This window comes from Neolamprologus multifasciatus, chromosome 19 (assembly GCF_963576455.1).
Source record: "Neolamprologus multifasciatus chromosome 19, fNeoMul1.2, whole genome shotgun sequence".
NCBI classification, from domain to species: domain Eukaryota; kingdom Metazoa; phylum Chordata; class Actinopteri; order Cichliformes; family Cichlidae; genus Neolamprologus; species Neolamprologus multifasciatus.
The window spans coordinates 27,865,299-27,878,913 of record NC_140457.1 but is presented as its reverse complement, the minus strand read 5'-3'; the positions used below and the strand labels follow the sequence as shown (position 1 = coordinate 27,878,913).

At 43.7% G+C, this 13,615-nt stretch overlaps 1 protein-coding gene and 2 long non-coding RNA genes across 3 annotated transcripts in view; all 3 read left to right on the top strand.

Moving 5' to 3' along the window:
* LOC146496756 (uncharacterized) overlaps positions 1-13,615 on the top strand; it is a 496,205-nt gene that overhangs the window by 66,793 nt on the left and 415,797 nt on the right. The gene's annotated exons all lie outside the window — the stretch shown is intronic.
* Positions 2,141-8,603, top strand: LOC146496767 (uncharacterized). Its single transcript, XR_014871066.1, has 3 exons — positions 2,141-2,254; positions 7,510-7,610; positions 7,803-8,603. It is a non-coding gene; the product is annotated as an uncharacterized LOC146496767 (long non-coding RNA).
* Positions 8,691-13,615, top strand: part of LOC146496757 (uncharacterized) — a 358,433-nt gene continuing 353,508 nt past the window's right edge. Inside the window, exons 1-2 of the mRNA XM_085142535.1 lie at positions 8,691-9,694; positions 13,199-13,354. Of these exons, the coding sequence (XP_084998661.1) occupies positions 9,676-9,694; positions 13,199-13,354 (175 nt within the window). The 5' untranslated portion in view covers positions 8,691-9,675. The remainder of the gene's footprint in view (positions 9,695-13,198; positions 13,355-13,615) is intronic.

Sequence of the window (13,615 nt, the reverse complement as noted above, 5' to 3'; positions counted from 1 at the left end):
TAGATGGTGACTGGTAGGAGAGAAGAATCCACCAATCAGATCTGAGATAGGATTAACCCGTGTGGGGGTAAACGAGCTCGTCCTCGGCCCCCAAACTGAACCTGGCTTTCACCATTGTCAGGCTCGTGTAAATGCACAAATATTGCAGTAGTGTTCATTATTTATTTTATTTATTTTATAATCCTTCGATGAGCAGAGCCAATCACACTCCAGTCTCTGCTGCCACGGCGATGGTCAATAACAAGTGTTTCTGTAAACCAAAGCAACCAGAGCTGTGAGCACAAACAGAACATGCTGGTCTGATAGGAAGAATATTTGAATAATATCATTATTATAGCAGCTCTGCAGCCTGGATCATTAAAGTAGACTGCAGTAAATACTCATATTTAAAGTGACTTAATGTACATAATAGTTTTATTTAAAAAAAGCTCAAAAACATCAAAGAAATCAGTGAAAAGCAGCAGCTGTAAGTAGCTTTTTATACAACAAGGTTTCTAACCTGTCAGCCAAGTTTAAGGTGAAAGACAGAAATAGGAGACAGTAACATATGAACACATAAGAATCCAGATGTTTCATGCATAAAGAAGCACACAGCATGTGGACTCTGTAGCTGCCGCTTTTTTCTTTTTACCTTTATTGTTGGCTGCAGGCAGCAAAGAAAACAACCAACATGTGAGTGATGGGGGAGGGGTCATTTTATTCTTTTAATATCATCAAAGGAGCCTAATTGTTGTCCAAAGAATAAGATGCTTAAAATGGATAAAAGCGCTTGAGAAAAATGTCAAACACGCCCATGAATCCTGTTGCTTTGGTGTTTCTAACATATATATGATACTACAGCTCAGTGAGATCCTCCTCCACCTGAACAGCACCATACATGTGTGTATAATATTAGCATGTATGTGTCTGTAAACACGTTTGTTCTTGAGTGTGAGCGTCTCAGTTAAGATAATTCCAGGGATAAATTCAACCACCTCTACAATTACACATCAGCCTCTCGCACACACAAACAGTTTGTGTCCCATTGATCTGCCTAATTCCTTCAACGGGAGCACATTATGGCTGTCGTCCTTTGTCTCCCGCCTTGCTCTCTTCTGTGCGGCGGTGGAGGCGAGCGAGGAAAGCCTTCCAAGTCCTTTTGTGCTCCACGTGTCTCTTTGAACAATGAATCGTATTTAGCAACGAGAAAGGAAACGAGGCGCCGCTTGGAAAAGAGAAGAAGGTGGCAATTCAGCGAGCCAGCAGAGATGAGTCGACGCAGAGAGGGGGGGGGGTTAGTCAGGACGCCTTTGACTGACACGTGGGGATGAGAGAGGTGACAGGGGCTGGGCAAGGCTTTACGGGGCCTTGAGCACAACTGGGCACCCCGCACTGCAATCTGCTTTTTGTTGATGAAAAGAGAGAAACTAGCTGAACACGGGCTCTGTGCAGCCAGTAACAGCACAAATGAGCTGACGGGACCAAAGACCATGAAGATTTTTAATTTGCTCACGTTTGGGGCCCCCTGGTGGATGTGGGGCCATCATTAAAGCCTCCACTATGTAATATTCTCTGCAGATATTCATTCAAATGAGACATTTTTAAATCAAAAATAAACAAAAGAAGGCGAGATATCTGCCAGGAAATAATCAGAGCGACATGTGACTGATACAAACCATCTCTGGTCTTTGAAACACCAGAGACCTGAGGTACACATTACCCTGAACGACCTCCTGTAAGCGATGTTCATCAATCCACAGTCGCTGTTCCTTGTTTTGCTTGTCAGGGCAAAAATAAAAAAGCGTGTTTCCCGCTCGCTGCACAAATCTGCCACCTCCAGTGATTGATGCAGTCAAATTAGATGTATGTGGAACACTGGCTCTGAAAATGAACACATCAACTGATGACCAGCTGTTTCTAATTATTATACACTGGTTAATTAGGACGCTGTGTCACCATCAACGGTGGCGGTAAACTGTGTGAAATTCATAATTCATACTGTGGCATCCAATAAGCTCCCCGATCACACCAGCACAGTGGCGTGGATGGCGAGGCCGTACGGAAAAAGGCCGGGGAGGGTGGAGGTGGAGGGTGGAGGGTGGAGGTGGAGGGTGCGCTGCTGGTGCCAGATCTGTGTGCGTGTGTGCGTGTGAGCGTGCATGCGTGTGTGTGCATGTGTGTGCACATTCTTTGTCACGTCTCCAGCTTCCTCCTCTCTGTGTCTGTCAGCAGGGCGTGCATGTAGGTGGCAGCTTGGCGTGTCTGGATCTCAAAGGTAAGACGAGCCCCTCACTCTGTCATTATTAAGCATGACTGTGACTTCATGCTGCACCCGGTCATTTTGTAATGTTTCTGCAATCTGCTGACCAAACAATCCAGTGTACCAGAAGCTGGTGACTCTTTGAGGTGATTAGTTTTATATGGTTTTCAAACCAACATCAGATCCAAACACTAATCAGAGCTGATGTGTGATTCAGAGACCGTTGGTGTGCACGTGTAGGGTCAGAGGTAGGGTTAGGGTGGTTTGCCCATGTCAGAAGCACTATGGTTAGTCACACATGTAGTCCTGTGTATACCAAACCTGTTAGCTAGCAACCAGCCAACAGTTTTCCAGACACACAAACTATAAACAGGTTAGCCTAAGGTCTGATATGTGCAGTTATTCACATGCACATTCTGACTTAGCTCCGATTGGCTGGTTTCTATACTTGTGATCTTCCCACACACGTGACGCTAACAGGCGAGCTGCAGAGCACTCTGCAGGTTAAGCATGTTTCTCTCCTCTCTTCTTCACTTCTTACCTTTCCATTAGAAATGCAGAGACACACAGAGAAGCAAAGAGCCTCAGCCTGTGGATGATTCAGTCAGATTGCTCCAAATGATGGCCAACATACAGAGAGTGCATGTTAAAGACAGCAGCTTCCTGTTTCTCAAATACTTTTCAGCACGGCGACAAAATGCAACTGAACCTAAATTCAATTTTTTTCAATTCAATTTTATTTATATAGCGCCAAATCACAACAAAAGTCGCCTCAAGGCGCTTCATAGATACAGAGAAAAACCCAACAATCATATGACCCCCTATGAGCAGCACTTTGGTGACAGTGGGAAGGAAAAACTCCCTTTTAACAGGAAGAAACCTCCAGCAGAACCAGGCTCAGGGAGGGGCGGGGCCATCTGCTGTGATTGGTTGGGGTGAGAGAAGGAAGACAGGATAAAGACATGCTGTGGAAGAGAGACAGAGGTTAATAACAGATATGATTCAAATCCTGGTTAAATCCTGGTGCGCTGGTAAAGATGTTCACCTGAGCTCAGTTCAGATCTGGTCTCCAAGCTTTGCTTGTAGCACCACGGTAGAGCTGAAAGTCCTCCAAACCCTGGTCATGATCTTAATGCTGTTATCCTGAAATAATACTAAACATAGCATTTGATTTATAATAATAGACATAAATCCTGGGTTACATCTTAGCCTTGAACCCAAACCGCTCTGCAGTGCAGTTTATATGCTGACACTGATGTTAACTAAACCCTAACCGTGGCTGGGTCGTCTGTTTCCCGGTGGAGAGGCTAAGCTTGACCTAACACAAATATCAAATCGTTATCATCAACTGAATTTAAACACAATCTCGTCCTGTTGATTAAAGTACAGTTTAGCTCTAAATGAAACTAATCCACGTCCAGAAGAGTCCGCGTCTCCCCTCAGTCTGTCGGCCGGTGATTTTCCTGCATATAACTGAAGTTTTAAATCCAAACTGACGCTCTTCTCCTGTTCGAGGTCTTTAAACGTGCTAATATGGAGAGCGGGAGCCACATCTGCATACAGCAGCAGTGTAAACTTGTGCGTGATGCCATGATGGGCGTCACTGTCGTCACGCACTGATGACATCTGACTGCGGGTGCTGCTGCCTTATTATCTTTCCGACGCAGGGCGGATTAGAAAAAATGGGATTTCAGATGGCTCTCCCTTCAACCCCACACGCCCTCTGCCATCGCTCAGTTAGGTGATTATTGTTAAAACAGAGGGGAAAAATCATTTTGGAAATAATTATGATAGTAATTATCGTTCCCCCTTCTTGGCCGGGGAGATAAGAATGAACCCAGGAGATAGAGCAAAGGGGGGGAGACTAAGAGTCTTAAAAGTCACATGAATTTGCCTGATCAGTCACAGCTTAATGTGGAGTGTGACTTCTGAGCAGGCTGGAGTGACTTCCTACAGTAATCAGATTACAAAGTGGTAACATCAAACCCTACAATGGCCTAAAGAGCTCAACGCTCTGAAAATTAAGAAAATACCTTTATTAATTTGACAACACGTGCTGCAGTTACACACGACACGCGTACTGAAGCCTGCAGCGACGCAGTAACAGTGGAACAGCTTGAACTGATGGAGACGTGATCTTAGTTCCTCTGTATTTGCCTGTTTTCTCAATAATCCCAACAAACACTAAGAAACAGGGATTAGTGACAAAAATCAGAAAAGCACTTTTCTAAATGTGAACCCTCATATTTCATATTTCAGTGTAAAATATGGTGTCTGTATTAATTCATTGACACTGTGAGTGGAATTAATGATTAATTAATTAATTAATGACAGTCACAAATCGCACATGCTTAGGCTACGAATGCAAAGATTTTATGTTTTGATTAAAACTAAAATCCCAGCCACGTGTCCCTCGCTATAACGTGGTTTTTACAGCGCATTGTGTTCTGCGTCCTGATTGGCTGTAGATCATTGTTTCCTGTACAGTACAGTACGTGTTCAGCTTGTCAAATTTAAACAGATCTTCGATCCTAGCAGCGTGACTCTGAAGTGCTGCCCTGTATGTTTGCCTTTGGTTTCATTCTGTAACAGTGGACTTATTTTTCTACGAAAGTTTGAACTTTGAGAGTTTAAACAAGCGAGAAAAATGTTCATGCCTGTCTCTATAAAGTGTGTAGTGACGGGCCTTAAAACATCTGTGATAATTAAAGTTGGCTACTTAGCTGATGTCATCCATCGCAGTAACTAGCTGTGTCCCAAAACATAGGCCGCATCCTTCGGAGGACCTGGCCTTCGCGGTCTACGAAGGCCAACTCATGAAAGAATAAAGTTACGTAGAAACCAAGCACACCATTGTTTTTCTTGTGACATTACCAATACGTTTGATGTGTCACATGGCCCTCTTCCTATTGGAAAAACAAAAGTTGTAGTCAAGATGGCCGACTTCTAAATGGCCATCATGGTCACCGCCCATCTTGAGGAGTTTGCCCCCTCACATATATTAATGTGCCACAAACAGGACTTTAATATCACCAACCATTCCCATGTTATTACGGTGTATCCATATAAATGGCCCACCCTGTATACAGAGATTACGCTCTGGTCCAGAGTGCTCTCGGCCCCTGGGCCGAAGGCTCATCTTCTAACAGGACAATGACCCCACGCACACAGCTGAAATAACGGGACAACTGCGTGATTGTCCTTGAGCCAGAGGCGCACTTGAACTCAGCTGACTGATGGTTCCTTTTCTTGCTCGGGTTTCTAATGCCTGAGGTCTTCACTAAGCAGCTGTGCCCATCTTCACATGTACTCATGGATCTTTATTGTTTCATCCTGAATAGTGGTTCTGACACTCACTAGTCCTCAGCTTCCTTCCTTCCTTCCTTCCTTCCTTCCTTCCAGTAAGCCTACCGTCTCAGGATGCTGGATTTAAGGTGAACCTCCATGCATGGTTAGACGTTTTCTTGTCTTAATGCCAGAGGCCACATACCTGCCCGTTAGAAGATGCCCTGCTCTTCCTGAGCTACAGCCAGTTCTGCCTTCTGGCAGTTCCCCTCAGTCCTGACCATCTCTCTGTTGCGACTACACTTCTCCAGTCCACATGGTGTTTGCTGTAGATCCTACAGTGTGGAACATCTGTTTTCTTCTGACTTCTTTCTCTCTTGTATACCTCTTCAAGTGACTAGCCAAGGCTGTGAGTCTTTGGCCGTTTCTAAGGCCTCCAATAAAGGCAACTTTGGTCTTTATTGTCCACGTGTGCTCCAGTTGTTCCTTCCGTCCCTGCTAGTTCTCTATTTTTTTATGCTCCTGCTTCCTGATGTTCGTGTCCACTGGGATTTCCACATCTGTCACAACTGTGGTCTTCTGCTACTTGTCCACCCCTGCCGTGTCTGGTTGGTAGGCCAGCAGCTGCCTGTCTGTCTGAAACTCCCACAGGACCTTAGCCGTGTTGTTATCATCATTATTATTACAAGTCCCCATCGGGACTTGTAATAATAATAATGGATTGGATTTATATAGCGCTTTTTTTTTATAGGCACCCAAAGCGCTTTACAATACCACTATTCATTCACTCTCACATTCACACACTGGTGGAGGCAGCTACAGTTGTAGCCACAGCTGCCCTGGGGCAGACTGACAGAAGCGAGGCTGCCATATCGCGCCATCGGACCCTCTGGCCAACACCAGTAGGCGGTAGGGTCAAGTGTCTTGCCCAAGGACACAGTAATACACACAACGACCAGGACAGAGAGCCCGGGAATCGAACCGGCGACCTTCCGGTTACAGATTGGATAGTCTCCAGGCACCTTTGCATAGTCTGCAACTAAACACGACAGATGGAACATGGTATTAATTAAGTCATTTTGAAGGAAATGTCATTGTTGAGTGTTTTACCAAAATAAAATAAATGAGTTCTGAAGTTTTACACGGACAGGAGCAATGAATAACAACTACATATTAATATAATGATATAATTTACCCAAAACAAACCACACTCTGCTGTTGCATGTTTATAACATGCAGAGGTGTGCCCATCACTGAGTCTGTTACAGATTTGGCAGATTTTCCACTGCTCGCTTATGTTGCACCAGTTTTATCATTTGATTGTGGTGGTTTCTATTATATGAAGCTTCTGGAGATGACTACTGGTTTGTAGTTGTGGTATATGAACAAAATAGAAATAATTTGAATGTCATTATTACGATATGTCTTCTCTGTGTGATGTTATGAGTATAAAGTGGCATCAACTTGAATTCCTCAGGTAAATTATAAAAACATAATTAAATGTATTAGTTGTAATTCACCACTGGGTTCTGGCACAAAGGATACGTTGCCAGTTTAGACATTGTTATATGTATATTACTGTTATATACCGTTAAACTGTTCATTTCACATTCAGTGTGCAGGTAAAGTAATCAGACTACATTTAGCAGCTTCAGAAGTTGAGGTGCTGTATTATTGATTAGGATGGTTTGCAGGCAGACAGTAATCAATGGCCCCTCCAGCATTCACATCTTGGAAGTCCAATCATGAAAGACTGGAGCTGTCATCGTTATTTCTCTTTCTGTGTTTCTGATTAACTCTCAGAACTTTATTAAAAGAAAACACACACAGATAAACTTTGCTTATAAGGGAAGTTGTTTTGTCGTGATTTTTGCTGAAATGTTCATTTCAGAAAAAAGGATAAAGCACATTTAGAGTAGTGCAATTTTGCCTGTTAGCAAACAGCCTCCCAATTATCTTCCCTTTGATTGCTTGCCTCCATCAAGGTGAGCGATTAGACCACCGCTCCTGTGAAGCTCTGGAAGTCGTCCTGAAATCGCTGCACTTTGATTTCATCAATCTGCAGGCAGCCCAACTGGAAGAAAATGTGAGTTTTATGAGCAAAACTTATTTTGCTCATCTTCATCTTGCAGTTGCAATACAGTTTCATATTCAGGCCTTCGCTTGTATCAGATTAGAGGCTATTTTTTTCCTTCCAAAGAAACTTCATAACATTCCTGTCAAATTTGGGGCCCTGCTTTCTTTATTTTTTTTCCCTCTGCTTTTTTTTCTATTCCAGGGAGCATCGTCCTTGTTGGATATGATTTTGTACTATGAATCTACAACACATCTTGACATTTCTGACAACAGCAGTATGGGAACATCGAGTTGGAGGGCCCTCGCTCATTTGATAAAGCAGGTTGGCTGACGCAGTGGAATAGCAATCTTTTCATGTAGGCTATCTCCCAGGGATAATGTACATCCTGCAAAGTGAGTTTGTGGCACATTACCGGGACTGAAGATGCAGGGCAGAGCAAATCGGGTGAGAAGTTCTGCTATGAACATCAACACAAACGCTGGATCATCACAACTAGCATTAGCAGGCATAGCTCGTTAGCTCTGAGGGTTAAGTGACTGTTAGATTAATATCATCAGGGAGGGACAGAATGAGAAATTTGACTCTGAGTTCACGTAAAGACCAAAGGACTGTCGAAGCTTCTTTAGTGCTGCTGCATTTTAACCCACGGCTTGGTAAGAGCTCTGGCACATGTTGTGGCAATAACAGTGGATCTCACTGACTATGGTCACAACAGTATAAATATTTATAGTTTTGTGAAGTGTTAGAATTCAAATGAAATGAAGGCAAAAAACTGAAAATATGACGAGCACTGGAAGGAACAATTCAGTTTTATTTACACAGTTTTATTTATATTGTAAGGTCGACCCTACAATAACACACAGAGAAAAACCCAACCATCATATGACCCCCTATGAGCAGCACTTTGACGACAGTGGGAAGGAAAAACTCCCTTTTAACAGGAAGAAACCTCCAGCAGGGCCATCTGCTGTGATTGGTTGGGGTGAGAGAAGGAAGACAGGATAAAGACATGCTGTGGAAGGGTTAACATATCTCTGTTATGTTAACAGAGATAACATAACAGAGATATGTTATCTCACGCAACTTTGTGTGTTTGGTTCCTTTTGCTACAATTATGACTTAATAATTATTTATAGTTTCACTTTTAGTTTTAATATCAGGGCTTTCATCTCAGGGTCTGTGTGGGGGCCAGCCTTGGTCCACTCTTTGTGAAGCCCTCCAGTGGTTTCAATGAACATTTATTGTTGCTTGTTCAGTTTTCCTTCCAATCAACTTTCCGTTAGCAGTTTTCCAAACAGCACTCAGTGAGCAGCCGGCCTTTACAGCAATGACCTTTGCCCTTACAGAGGGTGTCAATTATCGTCTAGTGACAGGTCAGCAGGCTTCCCCATGATTGTGGTTGCGTGTACTGAACTAGACAACGTATTTGGGAATACTTTACTCACACTAGAAATGAAATTTCCTGATAATTTGAGATTTTCATGAACTATAAATCATAATCACCAAAATGTAACAAGTAAAAAATTATTTTCTATGTAATGAAAATGTTATGAAAAAATGTAACCTTTTCTCATTTCTGAGATCTACTACTTTGATAAGCTTGGCCGAGACACCCATAGCCCCAACAGCTCTCCATATCCTCCAGCAGCATGGACCTAACCTCCCTGTCACTCAGGGTTGTTCTTTCTCCGGGTTTTTTCCCAGCGTTTGATGTCAGGGAGGACAGACAGGTCAGTCCACTGTTCGAGTGCGAGTCCTTAGAAGCACCTTCTCCACTTGTCTTTCCACAGGTCTGAGCGTTTGACAGCAGCTGGTGAAGCTCTTTCTTTCAATATTCATCCTCCCCTTCTCTTCTTTTCTACTCTTGGTCAGATCAGACATTCTGACGAGTCTTTTTTCTGCAGTTGTCTGTATTCACTCTGTCTGCACCGTGTGTGTGTTTCAGAGTGTGTGTCTCTACAGACTGGATGTCTGCAATGTGGCCTTGGTCGACTATCCTGTCCAGGCTCTGTCTAAAGCGCTGCGGAGCAGCCGGCTCACAGTGCTACACCTTCAGCATGTTCAGCTCAGCGGGATGCCGCTGTACACACTGGGTAAGACGTGTGCGTGTGCATCGCTCTGCACTCGCAGCCTGCTTTTTTGCAACGATTTTTAAAGATGTATTTTTGAAATAGTGTCTGTGCATATAGCATTTGTGTGTGCATGGGTTTAAAAATGTGGGTTTTTGTGCACGTTTATATGTGTGCATGCGTGCGTGGGGGTTTGCGTCCTGGCTGCCAGAGCCTTTATAGACATGTGCAGTGGTGTGTAAAGTGACAGGTAAGAGATTAGGCCTTTAATCCAGGTCCAGACCTGCAGGGAGGGTCACAGGTCAAAATCTGGTCCTGCTGGCCACAGAACACACACTCGTGCACACACACACACAGTTTGGAGTCGTGTATGTTAGATACATATTAGGACGTAATGGGCTGTGAGCATGCTCGCACTGCACACACAGCTATACGTGTTTACAGCATACAAAGACCCACAAATGATTCAAACTTCAGCACATCTATCTGACCTTCACTGATGTTTGTGACCTCGCAACACTGTGGAAGGACAAGGAAAGGAACTAGGATGGTGACTAGGAAGGATGCAGGACTTTATGTTCGTGACCTGTGCACAGACACACACACACACCTACAAACACACAATCAGTGGGTGAGTGTATATCACAGAAATACACAAAAGGCTAACAGAACACCCAGGGTGGGTACACAGATGGACATATAGCATCTCACACACACACGCACGCACGCACGCACGCACACACACACACACACACACAGTTTGATTAAATAATAAGTGCAACGTGAGGAGTTATTAACAGCCTTAAGGAGGCAAAGCAGTGATGTAGCAGTAAATTTATCACAGCGCCCAAAGTGCTCTACGGAAAACTAATTTTCTTGCTTTAAAGCTGCTTTAATTATAATCCCACAACAATCACAGGACGATGTGGTTCTTTGAATCCTGGTACATGAACTGGTGTAATAATAAATCCGTCTCTGTGTCCGACTGGGACACAAATATCAAAGACAGCATCTGATCTGCTCTCAGCTGGGAGCAGGCAAAGACCCAAATGGACGCAGTGTGCCGCCCACATCCCAACTTGTTCCTCCAACATTTGCAGCTCCTTCCTGGATTTCTTTGATATTTTCAGGCTGCTAAAGATTCTGCTCCTCCCATGCTCATCCTCACCCCACTCCTGCCTCTGCTATTACCGAGGCCCACCGGCGCCCTCCTCCTCCTTCCCTCCCAGCAGGGGGTCCCAGCTGAGGATCATTGCCTTCGATTCGAGGGGCTCGTGATTGCGGGATTGGGTGCTTGCAGTGGAGTCGACCGGATCAATCCCACTGATACCACCATTTGGTTCCTACTGTGCCTGATGACAATGTTGGCATTCCACATGCAGCCCAACAGGCTTGATCAAATCTGCAGCATCGATCTGGATGGAAGGGCAGCGAGGACCCAGACAACACGGACACATGTACAGTACACATGACACACATACACAGGGAACGCCCACAGCGCACACATAAATACAGAATATGTCTACAAAACAGCGTCTCAGCTGTGATAAAGAAGTGAAAAGACTGGTAACGATGGTGCACAGTGATATTTGGAGCAGAGGGTCGCGGAGCTTCGCTGGTGCTTTGTTAGGTCTCCTGTGCTGAAAACTCTGCTGTTAACAATGGCTTCAAGGAGAAACACTTCTTTGGTGTAATTACTGATAGAGATTTTCAGTAATTACACTTTGTGCTCCTGTTTTCATGTTCAATCAGTCGTACCCAGCTGGCCTGTGCTGGCACTCACAGGACAGGACAGTGGCACAAAGTTCATAACATTAGCTTCATTTGGTTAGGGCTCAGATTTCCTAGATTTGAGATGTATTTGGGCCGTGAGCAAGAAGCAGGAGCTTCTGATAGCTGTGTGCCATACTGCATATTTGGTATCAATCCGATACCAAGTAAACACGGGCCAGATCGCCGATACTGAAATCGATACCGATACTTTTCAATAAATAAGGTGGATGCTCATTGAATCTAAATCTCAATTAATTTTCATGACCGTAAGTGTTTCTTGTAATGTTTCCTTTTTTTATTACTAAATAGTTAAAACCCAGGACATAATTAGCACAAAGTTTATAATTAAATAGAAAATGCTTCATTATCATTTTTTTAGAAACATCTTAAATAAAAAGTGCCGCAAACCAGGAAACAAATGAAAACAAACAAGTACTGATGAGAAACTATAATACTAAAATTACAATTAAAATCCTCAACAACAAAAACAACAACTGGTGAAAATATAAATATATGTAAACAACCCCAAAGCGTCTAAGTCACGTGACGGCGCAGCATCTAAACGCAAGAGGGGGGAGGAGCAAAGTGTGCCTGCGCTGACACAGGAGCGGCGAGTCCGGCAACCTGGCTGTTTGTCTTTGCTGAAGCACAGCATTGCAAACAAGAGCAGAACTGAAAGTAAAACATCAACCAGGCTAGTATCGATCTGATACCGATGCTGACTTGATATCGATACAATCGATATTTGGATCGATCGGCCAGCACTAGTTTTAGATTCCACCCTCACCAATGGAGTAAATGGTAAATGGTCTGTATTTGTATAGTGCTTTACTAGTCCTTAAGGACCCCAAAGCGCTTTACATATCCAGTCATCCACCCATTCACACACTGGTGATGGCAGCTACATTGTAGCCACAGCTACCCTGGGGCGCACTGACAGAGGCGAGGCTGCCGGACACTGGCGCCACCGGGCCCTCTGACCACCACCAGTAGGCAACGGGTGAAGCGTCTTGCCCAAGGACACAACGACCGAGACTGTCCAAGCCGGGGCTCGAACCGGCAACCTGGGAGGATGGATAGCTCTGCTTCCCTTCACATCAGTAAACGATGCACAAATGTGTCATCATTAACATCTTTTTGACACTCTCACATAATTTCTTCAGGGATTATTAAAGTATTGTGATTCTGAAGTCTGTCATTGTGAGTCCCAACCCTAGCCCCGAAGAAAAACGTTGTATTTATGGAAAATATTAAATCAATTGATGTTTATCTGATAATCTGCTGATTACCCAGACAAAACAATAATATATATATATATATATATATATATATATATATATATATATATATATATATATATATATATAGCGAGAGAGAGAGAGGATGCTGCCCCCCGCCCCTCCCTGAGCCTGGTTCTGCTGGAGGTTTCTTCCTGTTAAAAGGGAGTTTTTCCTTCCCACTGTCGCCAAAGTGCTGCTCATAGGGAGTCATATGATTGTTGGGTTTTTCTCTGTATCTATGAAGCGCCTTGAGGCAACTTTTGTTGTGATTTGGCGCTATATAAATAAAATTGAATTAAATTGAATTGAATTGAATTGAATTGAATTGCTGTGTAGCATAAGCTCAAGGTTACGGTAATCGCTGAGGACTTAGAGTTCAGCGTATTAACCTGCAAGAATAACTGAAGTAATGTGAAGCCATGATCAGCTTTGCATTTGCCAGCTTAGTTGTCCTATCATCACTTGTCTGTTCCAGTTGGTGCACTGAAGACAAACCAGGCGCTGCGAGAGCTACACCTTGCTAATAACCTGTTGAACAGCTACCAGGATGCCCTTCATCTGAGAGACCTGCTACGGTTCAACAACACTCTGCAGACACTGGAGCTCAGCAACAATGCTGTAGCAGATGCTGGTAAATGTTCATACATAAATCATAGAACTACATGGTTCACAGTCTACTGTGTAGATGTGAGATGGGCCCTGAGTTATACAGTCATAGGTGAAGATAAACTGCTCATACATTACAGGTAGATGAAGTTTGCAAACATGCACAGACCAACTATTATTATTTCACTAATACAGACATGCGGATGTGTAAGGCACATAGCAACTTACATCAGAGTCACTACAACCAACACTCCCACCATACATCTGGAAGTGCCAACTCCAGCAC